The sequence below is a fragment of the Eublepharis macularius genome, chromosome 10, assembly GCF_028583425.1.
Source record: "Eublepharis macularius isolate TG4126 chromosome 10, MPM_Emac_v1.0, whole genome shotgun sequence".
NCBI classification, from domain to species: Eukaryota; Metazoa; Chordata; class Lepidosauria; order Squamata; family Eublepharidae; genus Eublepharis; species Eublepharis macularius.
Window position 1 is genome coordinate 14,252,362 of NC_072799.1, and position 24,748 is coordinate 14,277,109.

Here is a 24,748-nt window from a genome sequence, read left to right on the forward strand (position 1 = left end):
TTGGAACACAGTTGCCCATGTGGATATTTTATTAGTTTATTTAACAAGATCTAAAGAATTGAACTCCGTTATGGCTAATATATGTACACGTCTTAAGGTGGGTTGCTTTTATTTTTTAAACAGCTTCATTGCATAATGAATTATATTTCCTGACACAGGAAAATTCATAATTTCAGCACAGAGATTAACATAGTCTTCTGTTTAGCCACAATATTCAGGGGTCTCTCTCTCTCTCTCTCTCACACACACACATAGAGGAATGGATGAAAAATAATTTATATGGAAAGGTAACACACCTTCTGGCACCACTCGAAATCCTGTCATTTCCAGTGCCATTTTCTTCACTTTAGAAACAATTTTAAATAAAAGTGTGTGTTTTCTCAGCTAGTCCTTTCCACATGACCATCTAACGCCATGGGATTCAATCCACTTTTCTCTTACCACAATATTATTATTGGCTGGTAATATATACATGAAAACACATTGAGATATTTGTACGGATGGCCTTTTCCATTTTAAAAAAAGTATCGCTTTAATACTTTTAATATACTATGTTAATGTTTTGGATCATTTTTTACTGAAACTTGCTGTGCGTGAATTTAACAAACAGCCACACACTCTTTCTGAAATCATGGGCTCTTGAAAACAGGCCTTAAATTCTGCCTATTTCTGTCAATATTTAACTGTATCTCATTGGGATGTTATTTACCAATTAAGATACATGTTACAAATGAAGAAAGGATTTAAAAAAATAAAAATAATATAATAATAAAAAGGGAGAAATGATACAATCTGTGAAATCTCCATTGCTCTGCATAAAAGATATCTTGTGATAAAGCACCATGTTGCAGTTTTATTTCTTGAAAACAATAAACCAAAAAGTTGAAACTATGATTCATGTAAAAGAGTACCTTTTTAAATGCCACGAATATATTACTAACATCCTCTCCTTAAATATTCATTACTGGAGTCTCCTAAAACACAGTTTTCATGGTAGCATTTTTTAAATGTACCTTTAAAAGGGAGTGGATGGGTTCACATTTGCTATCTAGAAGGAATATTTTTAAAAGACCGTTTTCTTTCCTGAACATTTCAATTCGATTGAACCATTTTGTTACATGTGGTACATCTGAATTTATTTCACATTTCATACCGAGTGTTTCAGCGGCTTTGACCCTAATCTGAAGCTCCATCTGAAGCACCATTTATCAAGGTAAGCACAGAGTGAAAATGGACTTGGTTTAGTTTTCAGTGTGAGATGAGGAAGCTGGAATTTACACAGACTTAACCAGGAGTTTTCAGTAAATTAAAAGATCTGCTTGTAGAGAAAGACTGCATTTATACAATGTCTGTTTTGGACATTAAAATGAACTATCTCCTTGGCTGATTCCGCACACGTTGGATAATGCACTTCCAATCCTCTTTATAGATCATTTAGAATGGATTTTTTTGTGTGCGGAACAAAAAATCCACCTCAAACGATTGATAAAGTGCATTGAAAGTGCATTATCCAACGTGTGCGGAATCAGCCCTTGTCTAAAAAGATCTGGAGGCCTCATTACAAAGACAGAATTCTATTCTTGCTAGAGCTTGCAGAAAGCAACTGCATCACATTTCCTTAGTCTACTTACATTGCCAAACCTGCACATTACACATGGCATAGCAGCCAACAAATTTAAATAATTGTACAGCAAGCATAAATCCCCTGAGTTAGCCTGTGACATGCCTTCCTGGAACTCATGTGATGCCACGGGAAGGTGAATCTATTGGATGACACCAGTGAGTCGAAGCTGACTGCATACCCAGTGAAAGCATGCATTGCTTCTGGGAAGAAGGGTTTTAATAAAAGTGAGAAGTGACCGTAGAAGCTTCAGGTAAAGGATTTTATTGACAGGTGCTCTCAAGGGGCACTGGCATTGCTCCCAGTGGCACGGATCATCTCAATCCAATGTGCAGTGGAAGCAAGAGGCTATGTTGTGATGGCAGACGTGCTTGGGAAGAGCCGTGCATTTGGCCACCGACCAAGGGAATTATTTTACGTCCCTTGCAATTTCAATGAAAAGCCATAAAGGGGGGATAATTAGCCCAGTACGCATCCCTTCGCTCTTTCCCGTCTTGTGCGCACGCATGCCCAGCCAATGTGAAATATTCGCCTTTTCCCCTCAAACGTGATGGTTGTTGAACTTATTTTTAGTGTCATTTGATAAGCCTTCCTGCTCGCAGAGAGGCATCCCACTGACCCAGCCACTGGTCACTGTCTATACCGGTTCCCATCAAAGCAGGCGCACTTTGTCAGGTTTCGACTCGAATATCCATTTTGCATCTGAAGTACAGTATCGAAAGTGACTGGATCATTTGAGCCTCTCTCTTCAGCTGCTGCCTCCTTCCTCCCCCACAGTGTTTCCACTCACGCTAACATAATTTGGCACCGCCGACGTGACACAACCCTGTTTTTTTCCCCCTAAAAAAATTGTAATACATACTTTGTCAACGTTTTCCAATGGCCAGCACTTCTGTAAATTTAATTTATAAACTGAGTATAGGAGGGCTCCCTTCTTCTCTCTCAGTGGTTCCCCCCTCCTTTGGCCTCAGTGTTGAATCTCCACCAAGATGTGGTACCCTCCTCAAAAACTGAGTAATGCGCATACAGTAATAGGTCATTCAATGTCAAAAGGCATAAAAAAGATGAGCAAAACCTTCACAGGCTGCTGCTTGCTGTTGCCTTTAATTATATTAATTAAACTTTGAAATTCTCATGCAAAGAGAGTTACTGGCTTGTGACGCCAAAGAGCCCTTGGAGATGTGGGGATGGGGTGGGGGGTGGGGAGAGACGGACCCTGAGATACCAGCTTTGTGGCAACTGTTTTTCAATATTAAAACAACAACAACAAAACAGAAAGCCTAGAATCACTAATATGTTCATAAAGTGTAATGTTTTTATGCGCTACTGAGCGCTGAGTGCATGGTGGGGGGGAACGTATCAGCCACAGTGCCAAGGCCTTTAAGCATCAGTCCCTCCATCTCTGCTCAAGATCTCTGCTTGCAGGCTGTCTTCCCATGGAATAACGCTCTATTAATTTTTTCTTCCTGTCCTGGGTACATAATGAAAGAAAGGTGTCTTCAGAAACTAAAGGGCAAAGTCTTGCTTGCCACTAATACCTTGAGGCCCCGTGTCTACATTTTGTCAAGCGTGTGCACTACTCAGTGTTAAAGTGACAAGATTTTCAGTCAGAAGGTTCCCGTAAGGCACAATCCGATGTGGTGGTGGGGACAGACTCAAAAGGATTTAGTGATAGGACGTCGCTGCAAGGCAATGAACTCTTACATTTTTCCAAGCCTGGTGGGAATTTCTCTCTTCTGCCTGTGGCTAATACTTTCCTATTTAAATAACAAGTGCCGTCTCCACATCTGAGAAACAATGCCGCTCTTGGTAAAGGCACAGAAAGGCATGAGTACATCTCGTTCATCTACAATACTGAGGGGATGAGAACAAAAGCCGACATTTTGGGTGGTTTGTTTCCTTTGTGATTCCTGTACTCGATTTTCAGCAAAAACCAAGGCACACAAAGTCAATGTTCTTCTTCACGTGATGACCACTGCAAATCATATAATACTGAATGGATATTGTATGAGGTAACAAGCGTAGAAGAAAATGGCGGATGTAAAAGCTTAGTGCAGAAAAAGTGGCTTATGGTGGATCCAAATGGAACAACCTTCTGGGTGGCCATCTGAGGATTTTGGTAGAAGTGCTTCATTATCTTTCTTTGGTTATCATTCAAGAGTGATGGTCGTTCATCTTTTTGCATTCCTTTACTGAGACTGGACTCGGGTGAAGTTCATGCATCGGCCCTAGAGAGAGAAAAGATAATGCAACTGTTAATTGTGGATGATAGATACGATACAAAAAAGGCACATGGCACCTGGTTAGAAAATGGCTGTGATGCATTAGATTGAATCAGTGGGAACCAGAAGGCTGTCCATTGTTTGTTAACAGGAACCTCATAAATTCAATGATTTCTCGATAACAAGGATCCTAAATCAATATATACTACAAATGTGCTTTCAATATCAGTAATATTACTACGAAGACATGTTAAGTTGGATCCTCTAACGGCACTCAGCTAAATATGGGGCCTTCTTTTGGCGGAAGGAGCCAAAGATACCAGAGGAAGGTATTGCACATTATTGAGTGGAGTGGTAGAATACAAACCAAATAGCTCTGTTTTTTCCATATTTTTTTAGACAAATTTAGGTTTATTTGTGAGACCTTCAAGTGGAAGAGATGGTGGTTTGGACAATTTTTTACAGCAACTAATATGCCAGTTTTTGAAAGACAGCACAAAGTGTCTTCAGGGTTGGTGATCTTCAGCTGAATAAATCAAAAATTTAACCATAACCCAAATTATCAATATGATTTATTTGAAAAATGGTATCCTTTTCTAGAATTTGTAGAAAAAAATAAATTGAAAAACTTGATTCCAAATAAGCTTAAAATGATTGCTATATATTAAGCTGTTATACTATCTTAACTATACCTATTGTCAACCTCTATGCAGTTGCATGTTATGTGTTGTAAACTTGAATTATTGTTATTGCAGTTCTGTTATAGTTGTTATTTTTAGGAAAATCTAATGAACATTTTTTTAAAAAAAATTAACTGTAAGACACTGCACAAGTTTTAATTTATGGAAACATAGCTTGGCCTGATAGGCTGTCATGAAGTTGTAGTCAAAGAATAAAAAGAAAGATTTTATTGGGGCAGTTTAATCATTGCCAATATAAACAGGATCCAAAACAATATAGTGACATTTTGCTTTATGGTTCATACAAGTAAAAATACAACTAATTCTATATAGTCAAGAATTCCAAGAATCCAATGAGTTAAGTTCATAAAAGATCATAAACTTGTTAATCTTTGGTGCCACAACAATGGGCATTTCTGAGATCTGATGTAAGAATGCCATCTTGTAGGATCTGATGTGAGAACACCTCAGATCCTACAAGATGGCGGCTGTTGCTTAGACTTTTATGTGGTGTTCCGATGAGAACTGTCCTGTTACAGTTTTACACATTAACTGGAGATACAGATTGTGACACTCAGCTAAAAGGTGCTGGGCTTTTCAAATTAGCAAATCAAATACCTCAGTTGTGATTTGTGGATACTGAAATAGGACCCCATGTAAGTTTGGTTCATATTTAATCACCCTAATTTAATCTGAAGTTTAGTTTTAAATAGTGTATAAACTAAACAAAGACTCCCCTCAGTTCAGTGGACTTTGATGAGTACGGATGCTACAGGGAGTGTCTGGAATCTGGTGACAGCTGACATTCCCATGTGAATGATGACAATCCCAGAATTCTACACGTCCAAAAAAATCCAAAGATATTCCAGTGAATGTTGACAGTCATCTAAATATGATTGTCAGCATTCACTTGTGTATGTCAGAAAAATAGAGCAGTGTACGAGTCTTATTTTCAAGCATTCATAAAATGCATCTGAGATTGTCAGCCTTCCCATGTGATTGATGACATTCATCATTTCCCACACATTTTTCACACACATAACATGTGAATAAGACATAGCCAAAGCATTGTGAATAACAGTACTAAAAACACAACTTCGTATTTACGGACTTTGCTCAAGCGGATCAAGCTGCTTCATGTATATTATCTCTAGAATAATTCAGGGCATTTGGGAACATGCATGCAAGTTTTGGATTCCCCTGAAAATGACACATTGAAAATTAAGAAACGTAGTGGAAAAATCAGGACATCATATTGCTGTGCGGGAGGAAGTAACAATCAGGACATCATATTGCTGTGCGGGAGGAAGTAACAAGGGGTGGTGGTGGCTGTTCTTAGTACATCTACATGCATGCAGTAAAATGGCAGGGGGCGGGGGGGAATCAACTTTTAAACTGAGATCAGACGAGATCAGTCATGTACAGAGTGGCATGGCCTGGGGAAATTTAAATCACCTTAGCTTACCTGAACCTTGTTTACATAATTCCTACAAGATTTTTTTCTTAGACAAAATGAAGTTAAGGAATAGACCTATATCCCTAGAAATGTGTGTGACCAACCAGTCACTCCTTCCTATAAAAAATAACCAAATAACCATTCTTCTGTATCTAAGATGAAATTGTTTGTCTGTGCCGCCAAAACCTGAAGGTGCAAAAAGTTGGCAGAAAACCTTAATGGGAGACAAATATTTTTTTTTATTTATTTATTTCAATTTATATACCGCCCATCCCCAGGGGCTCTGGGCGGTGAACAGTTAAAATCGATAAAAACAAAAACTAAAATCAATATCTTATTCCCCCGCCCCCAGAAAGCAAATCTTGAATACTAACTGAAGGCAAAGTCTTTCATTTAAACTGGAGATGCTAGGGACTGACCTAGGACCATTCATGCATGAAAAGTGTATGTAATGTCTCCCTTATGACACAGCCTGCCTGTTAAGACCTTTGAGGTCCTTCTCCAAGTGTCTCTGGAGGCTGGATCAAAGTTGGGGATTTGTCTATGTTGACACCACAACTGTTCTTTCCTAGATTTGTCCCCAGCACTTTTAATGTGACCTTGGAGACCCATGATAAAGTCAGTTCTGCCTGTGTGAGCCTTCCAAATGTTGAACTGCAACTTGCCTTATTGTTTAGTTTTTTTATGGCTGTAATATTTTTATGCTGGAGCTCTTTAGAACCAATTCGTTTGAACGGTTATTAATAGTTAATAGTTGATCTTTCATCTACTGTTGTCATTCTGCTAACTTATATTGCTTTATGGATTTTGAAAGCTGTCTTGAAGGCCACATACGGTGGAAAGGGGGAAGGCAAACATCTTTTAAATGAAAGCTCTGCAACTGAGCTATGGGATCTCCCTTGACTACATAGATTTTAACATCCTCCACTATCCATCTAACCAGGTAAACAGAGAGGGTTGTGAGATGTTCATTCATGGCAACATATTGTGTATTCTCTACTTTCTCTTCCTTTTCCAAATCAATAGGCTTGTAAATAAAACCCATTAAATGAGAATGGACATCAGTGAGACAGTCTTTACATGAACTGCTTGGCAAAACCCAGAATGTCGGGAAACACACTGAAAGTGTTAATTAACGTTGAAGGTCAAGGATGTTGTATCACCCAGATGTAACTACAAAAGATTCCATGCCAGCACAGTAAAGAACAAGCTACATTAGTAAGTAATAGAATGTGACAAGGTGTGCAGCATTATAATGCAGGAGGCGCATTAAAAGTTACCATGGAAAACCACAGCAACTTCTAGCACTAACATTTATTACATACCATATCCGGTACTCTGGATTCTAGTGGCATCATGTACATATGAAATTTGTGTGATATTTCAGATTCAGAGCCTAAAGTTTGATATTCACTTTAGTCCATTTTTGATATGCAGTACTTGCTAAATGATGCGCTATACTAGATATTTACATTTCAAAATTCCGCAAAACAAAGATGAAGACACGAATGAGATCAAGCAACTATAGAATCCCTTAAGAAGCAAGATCTATTTTTCAACTTTATTTCTGACATAATGCAGTGTATAATAAATATTCCTTGCTTGTTATTGTATGTTTAAAATATATTATGGTTTATATTATGGAAGCTTTTGCTTCCCTTCTGGAAATGGATGGAATTTCCTGAGCCACATTTCTTACTAAATTGGGTTGTCCTCTTGGTCACATTACCACAGTTGGTGTGATGGCTTAATGTAACATTCATGCTCTCGTCCTCAATTAAACAATCAATACATCCACTTTGAATTCAGATGTGTCATGCCTTGTAAATCATTGGGTCATAAACCTTAACAATACCAACATGTATCGGCATAAAATTGAACTAAATTAGTGTCTTAGGGCTACTGTAATTAAAACATGAGTTATGCAAGCATCCTGTGATTACCACAGGAGACATCAGCGTCGTTTAGATGGGTCAAATACATTTGAGAAGACAAGAGTTGTGGTTTAAAGATATAGGTTGAAGAACAGATTCTCCCCTCTCCTTCACCTCACCTGGCATATTGCAGATTCTTCTAAATGTTTAGAAGGTTAAGAGAGAGAGAAAAATGGAAAAGGAATTTAGAGCTGCACACACTGGCTTGGAGCCAACAACGTGCAAGCAGAAACCTAAATGGACTTAGCACACTTCCACTTGCACTAGATCTTATGCAACACGTAGCACTTTCCTCCCTGTGTTAAAGTGTTTAGAAAATGGTTACACAACATCTTGTGCAAGCAGAAATACAAGAGGGAATACAATACATTTGACTTAGCATAAGTGGCTATAGCTATCTTTTTTTTTCTTTTCCACTTGTGCAAGAGCTCTAGTGCAAGCAGAAATTTTGTGCTGGATACAATCCTGAATTTTATTCCTTTCCAGACTTTCAATTTTAACTCCAAAAAGCAGTATCTGGAATCTTGTATACAGATCAGTACACCTAACATGCATAAAGTTGCCTTATACTGACTGAGACCATTGGACTATCAAGGGCAATATTGTCTACTCAGATCAGTAGTGGTTCTACAGAGTCTCGGGCTGAGGTCTTTCACATCACATTCTACCTGATCCTTTTAGTTGGAGATGCTAGGGATTAAACTTGGGACCACCTGCATGCCAAGCAGATGTTCTACACCTGAGCCTTGGACTTTGCTTGAGGCTTCCCATTGCCTGGAAAGTCTTGGAAATGTTTCTCCCATAGAAAACAATGGAGAATAATAATTTGATTTATACACCACCCTTCAGGACAACTTAATGCCACACTCAGAGTGGTTTACAAGTGTTGTTATTATCCTCATAACACTCACAACACAGGTGGATGGGGCTGAGAGCGGGACCACAAGTGACTCCTGACACAGGTTGGACACTTGTCAGCTTCCCTCAAGTTTTGATGGGAAATGTAGGCAGCTTGGCGGAATGTTGGACAAGTGACAGTTGAAAAGTCCATAGGACAGCAGTCAGAGAGTCAAGCTGCAAGACCAGGATGCCTACATTTCCCATCAAAACGTGAGGGAAGCTGACTAGTGTCCAACCTGTGTCAGGCGTCACTTGTGGTCCTGCTCTGTGAGAGCTCTGACTGACTCAAGGTCACCCAGCTGGCTTCAAGTGGAGGAGAGGGGAATCAAACCCTGTTCTACACCAAACTGGCAGGGGGCAGCTTGTTCAAGGACACACAGAACAGGACCCCAGGGTCCAATCTTCCTGAAACTTGGGGGTGGGGATGGAAGGAAGGAGTAGGTTTTCTGCAAATTTGGTGGAATTTGCTTGAAAAATTACCACCCTCCAGCTTCCAAGATAGTTTCCCCCATTATTCCCCATAGGCAATAATGGCCAGATAAATTCAAGATTCTCTAAACGGATTAGAGAATCTGACACAGATTTCAGGGATACTGATTTTTAAGCTCTAATTTTTTTTTTACATTTTTTTTAGTGTATACTCCTATCCTGCAAGCACATACAGATTGGTAACACTGAACACCTTATAAATATGGTTCATGCAATATATGAGATTTTTAAAAATTACGTAAGAGCCCTTGTTTCAGAAATATTGTTATGAAATCCAAGTGATTTGGGGTACTGTATATTGTTGAACAGGCAAATGTTTAAAGATGTGATTATTAGCTGACTATTGCTAACTTTTGGAAGAAAAGTTTCTTTCTGGGGCTCGCACTAGCAATTAGCGCTTCAAAAAGGATTGTATTTGGAATACGCATAATACAGGCCAATGGGACGTAGGAAATAATGAAGAATTTAAACAGTATGAAAGTGCAATTAATCTGGACTAAATGTTACACTACTAGTCTTATTTAAATCATTGAAACTTCCCTCAAAATCCTTAAGGCTGCCTGCTGCCTACTTGTGCCAGGCGAACTCTGACCCACACCCACTCTCAGAAACTGAACAGGTGGAAAAAACAGGGGAGGGGGAAAGACGTCGCAGATGCAGCAATGTCACTTCCCATTGCTGCATCCATGATGCGCTAGGAATTTCTTTCAATCTCTATGGTTTTTTACCATTGGGGGGATTCCTAGAGCGTTGCTGACACTGTGATGTCACTTACTGTTTTTCATTTTACTTCATTTATACCCCACCTTTCTCCCCCGGGGGACCGAAAGCAGCTTAGATCATTCTCCTCTCCTCCATTTTATTGCCATAACAATTCTGAGAGGTAGGTTAGGCCGAGTATGTGTGACTGGCCCAAGGTCACCCAGCAAGCTTCCATGGCAGAGCAGGGATTTGAACCTGGGCCAGTCAGCAGCTCCCAGAATTCTTTGAGTAAAAGACATGACAGGTATCTGCAACTGCTAACAAGCCTGTGGTATAGCAATATCTTCAGGATAAAAAGTGAAGATGTGCATGGCCCAAACTGTAAAGTTTTGCAGGGCCTTCTTAGCCTGCTGTCCTGTCAAAGGAGATGACTTGGGGACGGGGGGAGAAGGCCTGCTACATTTTGGAGCAGCAAAGTATAATGCGGTGATATAACAACACTCGTATAGAAAAACCCAGGTTATTTTTAATGATTGAGGAGCCAGCATTCTTTCCTTGATGTGTTACGTTGAACATTTATAAACTGACATCACCAACCCGCTCCTGGACTTCAACGAATGTCATGTTTTTCAGACTACGTGGTGTTAACATTCTGCAGGCATTAACATTCCCACGCAGGATGTATTTCATTGCTATAACTGTTAGAATATTGGGTTTACCTCATAAATATCCATTGACACCTGCAATTCCGTTGAAACCCAACACAAACACAGGGAGTGAATTGATATATTTACTTCAGAATAGGATTAGTAAACCTTGACTTTTTGGCAGCTTTAAAGAGCAGTCAAAGTTTTAAATGACTATATACATTTCTAGATTCTCTCTCCATTTTTCTGTCTTTTCAAAATCTCCAGTGAATGAAAAAGGCTAAGTGCTGCGCAGTGATTAGAGCGCCAGACCGGGATCTGGGAGACCAAGGTTCAAAACCCCACTCTGCCATGGAAGCTGACTGGATGAACCTGGGCCAGTCATATACCCTCACAGAATTGCGGAGAGGATACAATGGAGAACAACATAAGCCTCTTTGCATCCCTGCTGGGGAGAAAAGTCGGGTATAAATGAAGTAAATAAACATCTCTCTTGCTAAGAGGTAAATCACATGGTCACATATTCAATCGGCTTTTTAAAAGGACAAATCCATGGCATATGGCCTACCAATGGTTATTAGCAAATACAAAAACAGTAGCTTCATGTTCCAAAGGTCTCTAAGCCCCTACAGGTGGTGATTTTATGACACATATGATGGTAAGTTGCACTTGTGTGTGACAGAATTCCCTTTACTGTTTGCCAAGATGGTACTATGATTTAACTATTCCCAAGGCAACAAAGGTCACGCTAAGGTTGTTTAGTTGTCTATGATGCCAAAAGACCAAAAGGTTCCGGAGAGTGGGAAACACTGAACAGCTTCATTAGGAAGGGGCTATGAGGCAGTAGCAGTGAAAATGTTTTGAATCCAGAAAGTTCCTGTTTAAATCTCAGGCACCTCCAGGTAAAAGGATCACAGGAGCCAATTTTAGGAAAGATCTTCCTCTACCTGACAGAGTTGCTGCAGGCCAGAGCAGACAACAATGAGTTAAATGGCCATGCTGTCTTGCTTGATGGCTTTGCACAGGCAAAAAATGGTTGGTTTCATTGGAAAACGACATGGAAAAGATATAAATTACATGTGGATTTTGACTATCCTGCCCAAAATGTCTCCCTGCTCATACCACACATTTTCTCACAGAAAATGAAAATCAGTGCATTTCCCACACATCCCTCAGGACAGTGAATGTTAAAGTACCAGAATGAAGATGAACTGAAGAATAATCAATGAATCTCCAAACAGAATAGTAAAGAGTCCAGAAGCACCTTTAAGACTAACCAACTTTGCTGTAGCGTGAGCTTTCGAGAACCACAGTTCTCTTTGTCAGAGCCGTGGAGGGTATGAAGCAACTGGCCATATATATATATATATATATATATATATATATATATATATATAGGTGGTGAGGGGAGGGGGGAGTAGATGCAAATCAGTTGCAAAAGTCATGAAAGAGGTGGAGTGCACAAGCCAGGCTGGGTGTGACCCCCTCCCCTCCATAGTTGAGTCTGAACAGAATGCCTGAAATGAGATAACCTGATAATGAGATAACCTGATAATGAGATAACCATTCATATTCTCTATTCAGTCCAAGTCTGACTGAGTCAAATTTACATATGAATTCCAATTCATCAGCTTCCCCTTGGATTTTGTTTTTGAAATGTTTCTGTTGAACTATGGTGACCTTTAAGTCCTTGATGGAATGTCCTGGTAGACCGAAGTGTTCTCCCACTGGTTTCTGGATGTTGCCATTTTTAATGTCAGACCTCTTGTTTCAAAAAAAATATTGAAAGTCAACATTGGGAAAGGAATAGAAAAAGGGAAGACAGATTGTATAAATATTTGGTTGGTGCCAAAGAATAGGGGCTGGGCACTGTTGGAGAACAAATCCTGTAAAAAGTCTGGTTAGAGTACCAGTCTAGAACCTGGCAGACTCAGCCATGATGCTCACTGGATCCTTGGGGTAGTCAATGGGGGGGGGGGATTCTATCCTGCTCTGTCCACTGAGCAACACCTGTAGCCTTCCTCCAACAAGAGGCTTTTCCATTAGTTGGAAGAAAGTTTTCAGCCTGTATAAAGACTTAAATCTTTTCTCAGTGAAGTGGTAGGACACCCCAGTGAATTGACTCCACCAGAGCATTTCCACATGACTTTCCCATGATGCCCAACACAGCTTGGGGGGGGGGGGGGCGGTGACCAAAGTGCCTTACGGCCTTTTTCATCAGTAGAAAAGATGGTTGGAGCCAACCCCATCTACCCCACCTGAGCTCCTTGGAGAAAAGGAGGGATACAAATGCATTAGCTAGACAGACAGTGACAGAATATCCCAGAAAGAAAGAATGTGTGGTGTGGCTGTTTCAAAAGCAGCACTTTCCTTGGGTAATGAAAGAAGAGATGCCGGTGCCACAGTTGGCCGGAGAGAGTCAACAGACTGTGATCACCAATGCTTTAGTTCACAGGCTGCTTTTAGAAAATGCTATTAAGGGCAACTCTTTTATCTCTCTAATAGTGCTTATTTTGTGACTGGACATATGGCTGTATCAACCCTGTTGCCATAAAGCATAAAACCCTCAAGTACATGTTGATTGGAGATTTAACCTTGTGAATGCCGGGCCTGCAGAAAAGACACAGGCAGCGCCTAATGAGGCACCTTTGCCAAATTTTCTTATCACCAGAAGGATAATCAGGCCTAAAACTGGAATATTTAGAGCCACAGGAACTCTTGTGTTTGCTCTCAAAACGACTGGGGGGGGGGGAAGGATTGTATCCATTTCCTATGTTTGCCAAACAGAGGATTTTTAACAAGCCACCTTTTAAAGTTCATATTGATTAATTTGTCCAAGTATTGGCAAAAACGTAGCCTTTACTGAGTTGTGCCACCCAGTCCATTCTGTATACTGTACACTTCCTTTGTAACATTGATTTCCAGTGTTCGGGACAGGGACTACAGCATTTCTGTGGGTTATCATGGACATGCAGTAAACATCTACAATAGCAGTAGCAAAAGTACAACTAGTAGGGCTAGTAGGAATGGTAACAGTAACGATAGCAATGCAGTACAGTAATGATATACTAGTAATACTAGTCCTAATGAGTAATACTAGTCCTAATGAGAGGAAGACCTGTAACAATTCATGAAGGAAAGGAATTTCTTTCCCCTTTTGGTCCTGTTTTCATATCTTTGTTGCTCCATTTCCCTTTCCTTCAGGCTCTGCTTTCCCCTTCTACTCTCCCACCCCCACCCCCCACCAATCTTCATGACCCCACACAATAGGGTTGCCAGCCTCCAGGTAGTGGCTGGAGATCTCCAGGAATTACAACTGGTCTCCAGGCCACAGAGGACAGTTCACCTGGAGAAAATGGCTACTTTGGGGGGGGGGTTGACTCTATGGAATTATATCATGCCAAGGTCCTTTCCCTCCCCAAACCCCACTTTCTCCAGGTTTCTCTAGGTTTCACCCTCAAGATCTCCAGGAATTTCCCAACTTGGAGCTGGCAACCCTACCACGTCACCACCTCAGTTTCACAGAATAAAAGATTTTAGAAATTTCGTAAGACTACCTCATGAAATTTCAGCAGCTGTTTTAGGTTGCCTACGCTGCAACAGACATCATGTTTCTCGTTGCCTAGGCAATGCAAAATGGCTGCCAAGATCTCATGAGGTAGTTTTGTGTGGTCTCAGCACAAACTTATGTTTATGTTTATTTGTACTGAGGTAATTAATTAATTGATTTTATTAACACTTCCCCCCCCCCCAACTTTCCTGAAGTTTCAAGGTGGTTTACAATAGTAGATAAAAATCATTTACAGTTAAAACCAAAATAAAATAACCCCCAAATCTCTCACTCTCTCCATCATTTTCTGTCTCCTCCTCACTTTTTGTTGTTTTAAGATTTTTTTAGAAAACCTCATTTTTATAGAAACGCTGTACTTGTCCCCATTGTGTGGATTTTTAAAATCTTCACTCTGAAGTCAAGTTCAGAATTATATAGCAACTGTAATGACAGTAGCAGTAGAACTAACACCAGCAGTCATAATATTGGTCCATTTTAGGCCCATTAACACAAACCTTCTGACAGCATTACAGGCATTTTTCTGTAATCTTACAGGACTGGAAAATGTGCATAAATTAAAAATAAAGGGGGGAGCGCAATCATTCGGGTGTTTCTCATCCAAATGGCACTGCTAATCATAAGGATTACTGACCAAACGTATGTATAGGTACTAAGAAAAACATAGAGATGCTAAGTATCAGAATATTGTATATATAAATAGTAGCATCATTTTAGAAGCACCACTTAATTAGTAAATAATTAATACCACTTAAGTAGTAAATAACAGCATTATATCTCTTCTAAAATATTTCTTTAATCTCATTTAAACCTGTGTTTGCCAGTAATCTATCTTGAAATGCTGTTCTCGTGTGAAATCATGCCAGGGAGACTCTGTCGTTCCTGGAGCTTGGTGCGATGTTCCATGGCCAGTAAGCAGTGTGAGAACGGCCAAGGTATCATGGGCATTCCTCCTACAACAGTGTCTTGATATGCATGATCCTTTTCCTCCAAGCCACAGGAGAAGATCAAAAGAAGCACACTATCATGCCTAGTCCTCATGGAACATCCCTGTCATATACTATATTATGGTTGTGAGAGAGTGCTCGAATGTTCCCCTTCCCCATGCAAGCTGGGGCCATGCAACTGTCTGAGTTTCGTCTAAGGTGAAAGCTCAGAGTTTGTGCTTACAGACAGAGCCTCTGGGTGATGATTCCTGCAGATCAAATTCCTACAACATCAGTTGGACTTTTGTGATCGATTAGCTCTATGATAGACCAACACTGAAAAAAACATGGTTTAATTCAAAATAATTTTGGTTGGCATGATTGACTGCAGGCCACTCTACTAACTGAGCAAAACCATGGTTTAATTTAAAGTAATTTTGGTTAGCATGATTGACTGCAGGCCACTCTATTAACTGTGGTTAATTTGGCTTCATCAAACTGGAATCTCAAGCCAGGATCTTAAGTTTTGTGTGTGTGTGTGTGTGTGTGTGTGTGTGTGTGTGTGTGTGTGTGTGTGTGTGTGTGTGTGTGTGTGAGAGAGAGAGAGAGAGAGAGAGAGAGAGAGAGAGAGAGAGAGAGAGAGAGAGAGAGAGAGAGAATGTATGTGTGTCCGGTGGAGTAGTACCAAATGGTACCATCTGGTCCATTGTTGCCAACTCAAACAGAGGTGTGAAGGCAGTAGTAACTGTGACAACATGACTTGCCCAAAGGACAGGCCACTGTGATTGGGGGACTGACCCTCCACTCTTTGGTCCATTCTCAATACTTTAGGAAACTACCCTTTTGCTTTTGGAAAACAAGTACCTGGCCAGGCTCTAAGAAGACACAGAAAAAAACAAAATATCAGAGTAGTTTTTTTTAATTAAAGAGTTGCTGGTAGCCATGTTAACCATTCCCCTCCAATGCTTAGAGGCAACTACAACATCAGAGTAGCAAGCAAGCTTTCAGGTTCCCCAGAATTCTTCTTCAGGCTGGATGCTGAATGAAAAATGAGACGTTGCCAGACATGACTGAAAACCCCTCATTATGGCTGGCTCTCTGCTGCACGAGGAACCAGTATGTTCCAATGAATGGTGGAAGCAGGTATTGGCAATTACTGCTATTTATATTTTCAAAGGGACTGCCATTGCTTCTGTATCTTAGCACCCTTTGATGCAGTCTGAGATCTTTTTGCACCAAGCATGGGCTAACCTCAGTGTGCACAACACATCTTCCATTTCATCTTAATACTTACAAGGTACATGTTGAGAGTTTTCTCTAGTTGGTCTCTAAGGTGTTACAGGACCCAAATCTTGCTCTTCTTTTATAGTCTTTCTGCCCTTCCTTTTTATTGTTTTACTTACCATCCAGCCTCAAGAAGAGCTCTGTTGAACCTGGAAGCTTGCATACTATTTTGTGATGTTTTCATCGCTCCTGATAAAGGTAATACTACTACTGTTGTTGTACAACTTCCCAATTATCCATCTGCAGAAAGGATGCATTGTTTGCACCATTACTGATTGCAAGCCGCTTTGAGTCTCTGTGAAACAAGCGCAGAGCAAATCTTTTCCAAACCTTTAGACGCTTTCCATTTGAGAAGGCTTGAAAAGAATACAAGCCGTCCTCCAAAGACAACTGCTGACTGAACAAAGGCAGGATTCTGGCACACACACCCTCCCCGAGGCAGCATATAAAGGTGATAGGTAGTATCTTTATGTCAAGCCTCTGGCACATATTATTATTATTATTATTGGCAAAAGACCCATCTCAGCACCTTGTCAGTTACAACTGCGGACACAGCACAAAGCCACAGGAACCGTTGAGCTGACCGATCACGCCAACCTGCGGTCTTACCAGGGTGGACAGTTGGAGAAGAGATCAGAAATGACAGTTAAATGTGCTGCCTTCGCCTTCTGATGACAACCTTGACAAACAACCTTCACGTTTCAACATTCAGATGCACATCCTGGCATTCAGATGTTGTCAAGGGTGGGCTGATTTAGATGTATGCCATTGTAATATCTCAGCAGAGCTAAGACTGCCTCAATCAATACAGTTTACCCTTTAAAAGAGTGTATAGAGAGCCCGCCTGGGGCCCTCTGGCTGCAGCATAGGCCTAAGTAGAGGAGCTATCCCAAACGTTTAGTGGCTCTGGGTGGTGATATAAGGTTTAAATGCCCTTAAGAGCTCCTTGTCTGTTCTCCACCGAGTAAAAGCTGCTTTTCTGCACACAGATACCTGCTGTGATTCCCTTATAAAGAAAAAAAACTGGAGATCTTTGAGTCTCTCAGAAGCCATCAGTTGTGCCAAATAAATACATGCAGACACCCTGCATTTGCAAAATGCACACTGAGCACAGCCAATGGGGGTCTTCTGGGTTTAGAATATGCATGGTTTTATTGCCCGACAGCCCAAGAAATGATCATGCTTAGGGGAATTTGATAGCTGATGCAATCACACTGAAAATAAAGAAATCAGTAATGGCTGCAGAATCCAGCTCCCTGAAAATCTCAGTGTTTATTTTTTTTTCAAAAGAAGTTTCAAGACATAAAAATAATGAAGACAGGCTTGAAAGACTGGTGGATTTTCAGAAGTTGGAAAGGAACAGAATTTCTAAGCTAAAGGGGTGGTGGAAAGAGGACTCAGTGCCCTAGGGAGATTTTTATTCCTTCCCCAGGACTAGAAACAACAAACCTATATAACGTTAAAAAACTGGGGAAATGAGCAGAATTTGTACAGATCATAGATTTCTGCTTGATTTGGTGCAGAAAATTTGTCTGCTATGAAATGAAAGTATGCGCAGCTCCGAATGAGAGCCAGTTTGGTGTAGTGGTTAAGAACACGGGACTCTAATCTGGAGAGCTGGGTTTGATTCCCCACTCCTCCACGAAGCCAGCTGTGTGACCTTGGGCGAGTCACAGTTCTCTGGAGTTCTCTCAGCCCTACCCACCTCACAGGGTGATTGTTGTGGGGTAATAATAACACTTTGTAAACCGCTCTGAGCGGGCATTAAGTTGTCCTGAAGGGTGGTATATAAATCGAATGTTATTATTATTATTATATTATATTAACAATTCACTAATCAGAACTTGAAAACTGGCTATGACACCCTAGCATGACAAACACCAGTATGGCACCTGCTGATGTGCCCAATCCTTGGTGCCCAATTCCTTCTCCCCCCAACCCCCTAAGTAAAAAAAAAACAGCCCTGGTTTTTCAGGCAGCCCCCACCCATCCCAAGGCTCTGGAATGGCATATAAAGCCCAGGGCTGGAGGCCTAGGTTGACTTTTCCCCCCCTGCTGCGGCTGCTACCTTCACTATTTTTAGTGGATACTGTTTTGTTCTGTTTTTGCCTGCTAGTATGGTTTACTTTTGAGAATGCATAATTTGTGTTTTATTATCATTGTTACCTGTATATATTTACTTTAGGATGGGTCTTTTAACAGCTTTCGCCATGGCAAGTCTCTGAGCTTTTGGAGGGGGGTGGGAAATAAAAGGGAAAAAAATACTTAGCTCTACAGATTTCAAATGGACTAGATGCATCACAGCGCAAAGCAAATCACCCTGCTTTTAGTAACAGAAGAACATGCTGGGCTACTTTTTCTTAACTGGCAACCTTAGTGGCATGCTAGCTTAGCCATTTGCTCTGTGCAGACCATTGCAGCACACAAAATTCACTCACTACTACAGATTCCACTTCCTCTTTAGCTATCAAAAGATTTTTTTAAAAACATCTCTAAATTCCTGTCAAGTTTCTTTTTGCTTGAGGCAGATGAAGACATGGCAGCTTTCAATAATGAAGAAAACATATTTTGATGGTAGAGTTGCATGTGCGTGTGTGTGCACTGCAAGCTTTAAATATACAGTGTGGCATATGTTTAACACAGAGCATATGGAAAAATGAAAACGCCAATCTTGATTCCCAGGCAAAATATGTGTAATGCTGGAGTTGGCGTTGCGCAAAAAAAACAGCATCATAACATAAAGGGTGAGGTGGAATTGTGGCCACTCGGCATCACAGCTTAAGGATTATTAATGTCGTTGTTTCTAGAACTGATGCTCTTCTTTTTATGGTTTTATCTTTGTAACTGGCTGCTGTTTTTATATACAGTGATTTTTTAAAAAATTACATGAGATGTAATTTGATAATCATTCTATATTTACACCATATTAAACCTGTTCTGTGCTACCAAAAATAGGATGGAAAGGAGGGAGTGAAATGCTATTAATAAACAGCCATAAATAGAGCCTCTGTTTTCAGAGGCAGTATAACTTCAAATACCAGATAATGAGGACTTACAAACTTCCCAGAGGTATCTAATGAGCCACTTTTGAAAACAGGGTATGGGTCTAGATGGATCATTGATCTCCCCAGGGATATGATCATGTTCTTAGTATGAATAAAAATAAAATGAACAGACTCCTTGCAAGCCAAAGGTACTGGCATGAACCCATTTTGTCAAGTTTAGAAAAAAATACTGAATCAACAGTAGTCGTACAAGTTACTTTAAGCTCATCTGCCCAAGGACACTACAGCATTGCAAAGGATTCTGGGAAATGTCTTGAGGCACTCCCTGTTGAGACACTCCCTGTTTGCCCAAAGCATTGGCTGGGATACATGGGCCTCCTTGATGTCCCACATGAACTGAGGGCACTCCCTGTACCACATCCAACACCGTTGCTCCAAACTGAAAGGGATGAGAACCAGTGTAGTGTAGCGGTTGGAGTGCTGAACTATGACTGGAGAGTCCCAAGTTCAAATCTCTATTCCGCCATGAAGCTCACTCGGTGACTAGGTATTTTTGCTCACCTACCTCACAGAGTTATTTTGACAGTAAAATGGGAGAATGTGGTATACTATCCTGAGCTCCTTGGTGGGTACGTTATCCTAGAATGGCAAGATTTGAGTCCAGTAGCACCTTAAAGGCTGGCAAGGTTTCCATAATATAAGCTTTTGAGAGTCAAAGCTCCCTTCGTCAGATACGGTATCTCGTCGGTCTCAAATCTTGCTCTTCTACCACAGAACAATACAGATGCCCATCTGAAACTATCCAGAATGGTTATAATATCCTGAGCTCCTTGTTAAACGGCAGGTTTAAAACTCAAATAATGATGAAAGATGGACAGTGACTGGCAAGACAGAGAAGTTGCAGAAGCTCGCTAGGCTGAGGTTATCCTGTATTCATGCAACCTTGGGGTTCTTTCAGTGCACAAATGAGATTTTAGCTGGTTTTAATGACATAAGCTACTCTGAGTTCTGTCGACTGGGAGAAAAGCAGGATATAAACATTTTAAATAAGTAATTAAGTGTGGGAAATACTCGTACGAACCGAACCTAAGGCACTTTAGTGACTTGACTTTTATGAGCGTGCGTTGCGAGGCTAAAATTGTTCCCCAACTTATTTTTGATTCTTTATGCGACATGCTGACCTAAGTGAGGTTTCAGCAGCTGCTGAAATGGGCTCGGGCGGAGATGTCCTTGTTACCACAGGCGCAAGAGAGTCAAAGCAAAAGGCGTGCCTGGCCACGCACTCAACGGCTGTGTGAATCTGACCACTTTGCACGTTGACGTCCTGCTGCCAAAGGTGAAAACAACTTCACTGTAATTAAGCAGCCATGGAGCTGGGAGCAGCTTATCTGACAAGAAGTGAAGGCTTGCAAGGTGTCCCACAGTGTGTTGTGCTGACTTGCGCAACGGGAAAAATGCTTTCAAAGGCAGATGCGGATATGTGGACAGTGGGAAGCAGATGTCACTCGCGGGGATGAAGATGGAAAGATCCAGGGATACGCCCTGATGAATAAATGACAAGCTAGTTTTCTTTCCAATGCAAGGGCAGCGGTTCAGAGCACTGGGAACGGCGCACAGGGTGATGGGTTTATTATTGTAACTTTGTCAGAATTCCAGCACAGTGTCTCCTCTTGCCAGAAGGCGCAGTTGTGAGGTGGTCCTAATTCTGGAGAGGCAAGAAAAGAGGCAGGGATTGACTTGCCAGAAAAAAAGACAGCTTTGTCAAGTTCTGGCACGGTCTGATGGAACTCGAGGCTGGGTCCTCATAGCACAGTGTGGGCTGCAATTTATTGGATGCGAGAAGAAGTGGATTTAATTCAAAGACTGTCTTCTCTGCTTTGATGCTTTATCCTTCTCATCTGGCATTAGCATTTTGCCCTATCAGTGTCACTACAGTCAGTGTGCTATAGGGGTTAGACTGCCTAAAATAGGATCTTGGAGGCCCGAGTTCAAATCCCCACTCTGTCATAGACGCTCACTAGGTGAATAGGCCAGTCACTCTCTCTCTCAACCTAACCTACCTCACAAAAACATTCAAAATCCAGCGGGGGAACATTTTAACCTTCCAGGACATTCAGCTGCTGACCTAAAAGTAGCACTAGCAGTTATTCTGCAGAGGAATTTCAAAGGGAGTTTAGAAAGAGGGGCCACTGAATTGCAACTGATAACAAAGCTCAAGACTATGCATCCACCTGGACTGAATCGAGACACCGGCTTCCTGTCTCATTACCAATGCTGATTTCTCCACGCCCACCACCCCTCTGCATACCCCACAGTATTCAATCATGCCTGCTATTGTCATTCATTTGCTATTGTCATTCAGCATCTGAAATCACTCCAATTCCAAGATATACAAGACAGATGGACTCACATTCTAGCTGTATCTGAAGAAGTGAGCTGTGCCTCACGAAAGCTCATACCCTACCACAAATTTTGTTAGTCTTATAGGTGCTATTTGGACTCTTGCTGTTTTCTAGTGCTACCTCACAAGGTTATTTTTGCGAAGATACAATGGCAGAGGGAAGGATGATGTAAGCTATTTGCCCCCCCCCCCCCACTGCAGAGAAAAGCAGGCTGTAAATATCTAAATAATATCTGGGATTCAGAAAGGTGACCAAGAACTACAATTAGTCCCTATGTTTCATATATCCAGAGGAGTTAGCCGTGTTAGTCTGTAGTAGCAAAATCAAAAAGAGTCCAGCAGCACCTCCAAGACCAACCAATTCCACTGCAGCACAAGCCCTCAAGAACCACAGCCCTCCCCGCCAGATGCATCTGACAAAGAGAACTGTGGGGACCAGTTCTCTTTGTCAACTGTGGCGGGGAGGGCTGTGGTTCTTGAGGGCTTGTGCTGCAGTGGAATTGGTTGGTCTTGGAGGTGCTGCTGGACTCTTTTTGATTTCACTGTTTCATATGTTTGCCAGGACTATTCATTCAAGGAGACATATAAGAGGAAAGAGAGTAAGATGAGATAAATTGCATCGTATTAAAAAAATAAATAGCTTGGGATTTTCCTTATACACATAAAACACCATGGTAAAGCAAAGCGTAGGGCATCAGCCGCTGATGTTTTACACACACATCCATGCGCTTTTCCTGGAAACCATTATGTGCCAACAGCCAGCAAGCTTTTAAAAAAAATAACAACACCAACCTCAAGGTACTGTCTTTCCTGTCTCCCTCCTCTCTCTTATTCTGAGTGCACTTCCAGATAAATGCCAGTCATTTGGCCAGGGCTAACTCACAGAAGGTACAGCAGGCACAGATGGTACTAATGCATAAATGTAATCTAGCAAAAAAGATGCCAATGCCAACCCAGATAAGGTTCCAAATGGCGGCAATGCATTTGCAGGAATATATATTGTGATTGGCAAGGTTAAAGCAGAGGTTTGCGGGAGTTTACCAATCCCAAATCAACAATGCCAATTCTAGGACGAACAAGCATATTTATTTATTAATTCAGAAGAGGTGCCTAAGATTGAGGTCTCCGGGCATATGTAGAAAGATGTATCTACCAAGCCTATCCCCTTCAACAAGATGGTTTTTAATTGTTGGCTTTATGTGTGTGTGTATTTTATTGTATTGTATACGTATTTTAACTTGGTTTTAATTGTTTGAGTCATGTGTTTTTGTTTGGATTTAATGGTTTTTAAGGTGTGTTTTTATTATGGATGTTTTTGATCTCTTAGTCTCCCTGGTGACTCTGATAAGGGTAGAAAGTTGGGGTATAACCCCAAGATTTTAATTGAAGGGCCCCTAAGAAATGGGAAATAGCCAGATAAGATACATTCAAAGAATTGGTATCTAGTAACAAGGTAGTGTCATTTAATTTAGTATTTATGCAGTAAAGCATTACTGTTTTTGAGTATTTGCATGTAAAAGTTTTCTTAACTTCTTTCTTTGGGTATATGATCTCCTGTTGACACAGAATAGGGACCCCCCCAACCTTTTTGAGCCTGCAGGCATAGGGTTACCATTCCCCTGCCGGAGGCAAGAGATCCCCTGCTCCCACCCTTCCGCCCCCTGCTCCCACTTACCTGGCTGGTGGGGAGGCGTGCTCCCCTGGGGCACCTCCTGAGCAGCGGCACGTACCACCCCAAGCCTCACCACATGCCCTGAGCCGTGTCGTGCTCCTGCACCCACAGTGGGCCCGTTTTGGGGAGACTCATGCCCTGCAGGGCCCAATCTGGCCCTTGGTGAGTGCGGGAGTGCTCCTTGCCAGCCTTTGACCCCCCACATGATGATGTTACTTCCGGAAGTGACGTCATCGTGCAAGCTGAGAGCGCAGCGCAGCACATGCGCAAAAGAGAAAAACCCCTGAGCAGCAAGGTGAGTGCCAGGCTCCCAATCTCCCGCTGGGGGAGTAAAGGGACCTGGCAAACCCCCGGTTTGGGCTCCAGGGGACCTGGCAACCCTATGCAGGCACCTTTGGAATTCTGATACAGAGTAGTGAATGCAACCACAAAATGGCTGCCACAGGAGGGGACAAACACAAAATGGCTGCCACAAGAGGCAGAGCCAACCACAGGCCACAAAGTCATGCATAACTCTAATAGTAACTCTTTAACATTTCAGGAAAACTCTCTATTTAACAGATGTCTTTTAAAATGAACATATTGCTTAAAAAAGAGTTCTTGCATCTTTGTGCCGTAGTACCAGCTGCTGGTCAAAAGACCTACCTGGCCCTGCCACCTTTCCAAAAAAACTTGTGTTGTATTGGGGTATCGTCAGCGGGTGTCTTAGAGTGTAATTCAAAGGGGGGGGGGAATCTTAGGATAAATGGAACAAGGTTCTAGGCTATAAAATTGAGAATACGATCTGGAAATAGATATTTACACAGCGTTCGTCCTTTTGGGTTAGCCTCTTATTAATGAGGGGTTGTGTGTCCGTGGTAGAGAACCTGCTTCACATGCAGAAGATCCCAGGTTCAATTCCTGGCATTTCCAGTTCAAAGGGATCATGTAGCAGGGGATGAGAAAGACCTCCAGCTGAGTCCCTGGAGAGCTGCTGCCAGTCTGAGCAGACAATACTGACCTCGAAGGTCTGATTCAGTATAAAGCAGCTTCACGTGAACATGTGAAAATGTCACACCAGTGGCACCTATCTCCTTAGAGGCTACCAAATGTATATAACACCTCAGACAGCATTTGTTAGCATTGTAAACCCACCCACCCCCAAGGCAAATAGTTTTAATATGTGGTGGACGTGGAAAAAGACTAATTTCAGAACATGGTAAGAATCCTTCTTCAGTAAGGATTGGGAGCTGAAGTTCTAT

General features: G+C 41.4%; 1 protein-coding gene across 2 annotated transcripts in view; it reads right to left on the reverse strand.

Moving 5' to 3' along the window:
- The window catches only part of ANTXR2 (ANTXR cell adhesion molecule 2), a 160,879-nt gene continuing 136,131 nt past the window's right edge, over positions 1-24,748 (reverse strand). For both annotated transcript variants that reach the window (XM_054990122.1, XM_054990121.1), the window contains one exon: positions 1-3,849. In XM_054990122.1, coding sequence (XP_054846097.1) covers positions 3,811-3,849 — 39 coding nt within the window. In that variant the 3' untranslated portion in view covers positions 1-3,810. The remainder of the gene's footprint in view (positions 3,850-24,748) is intronic.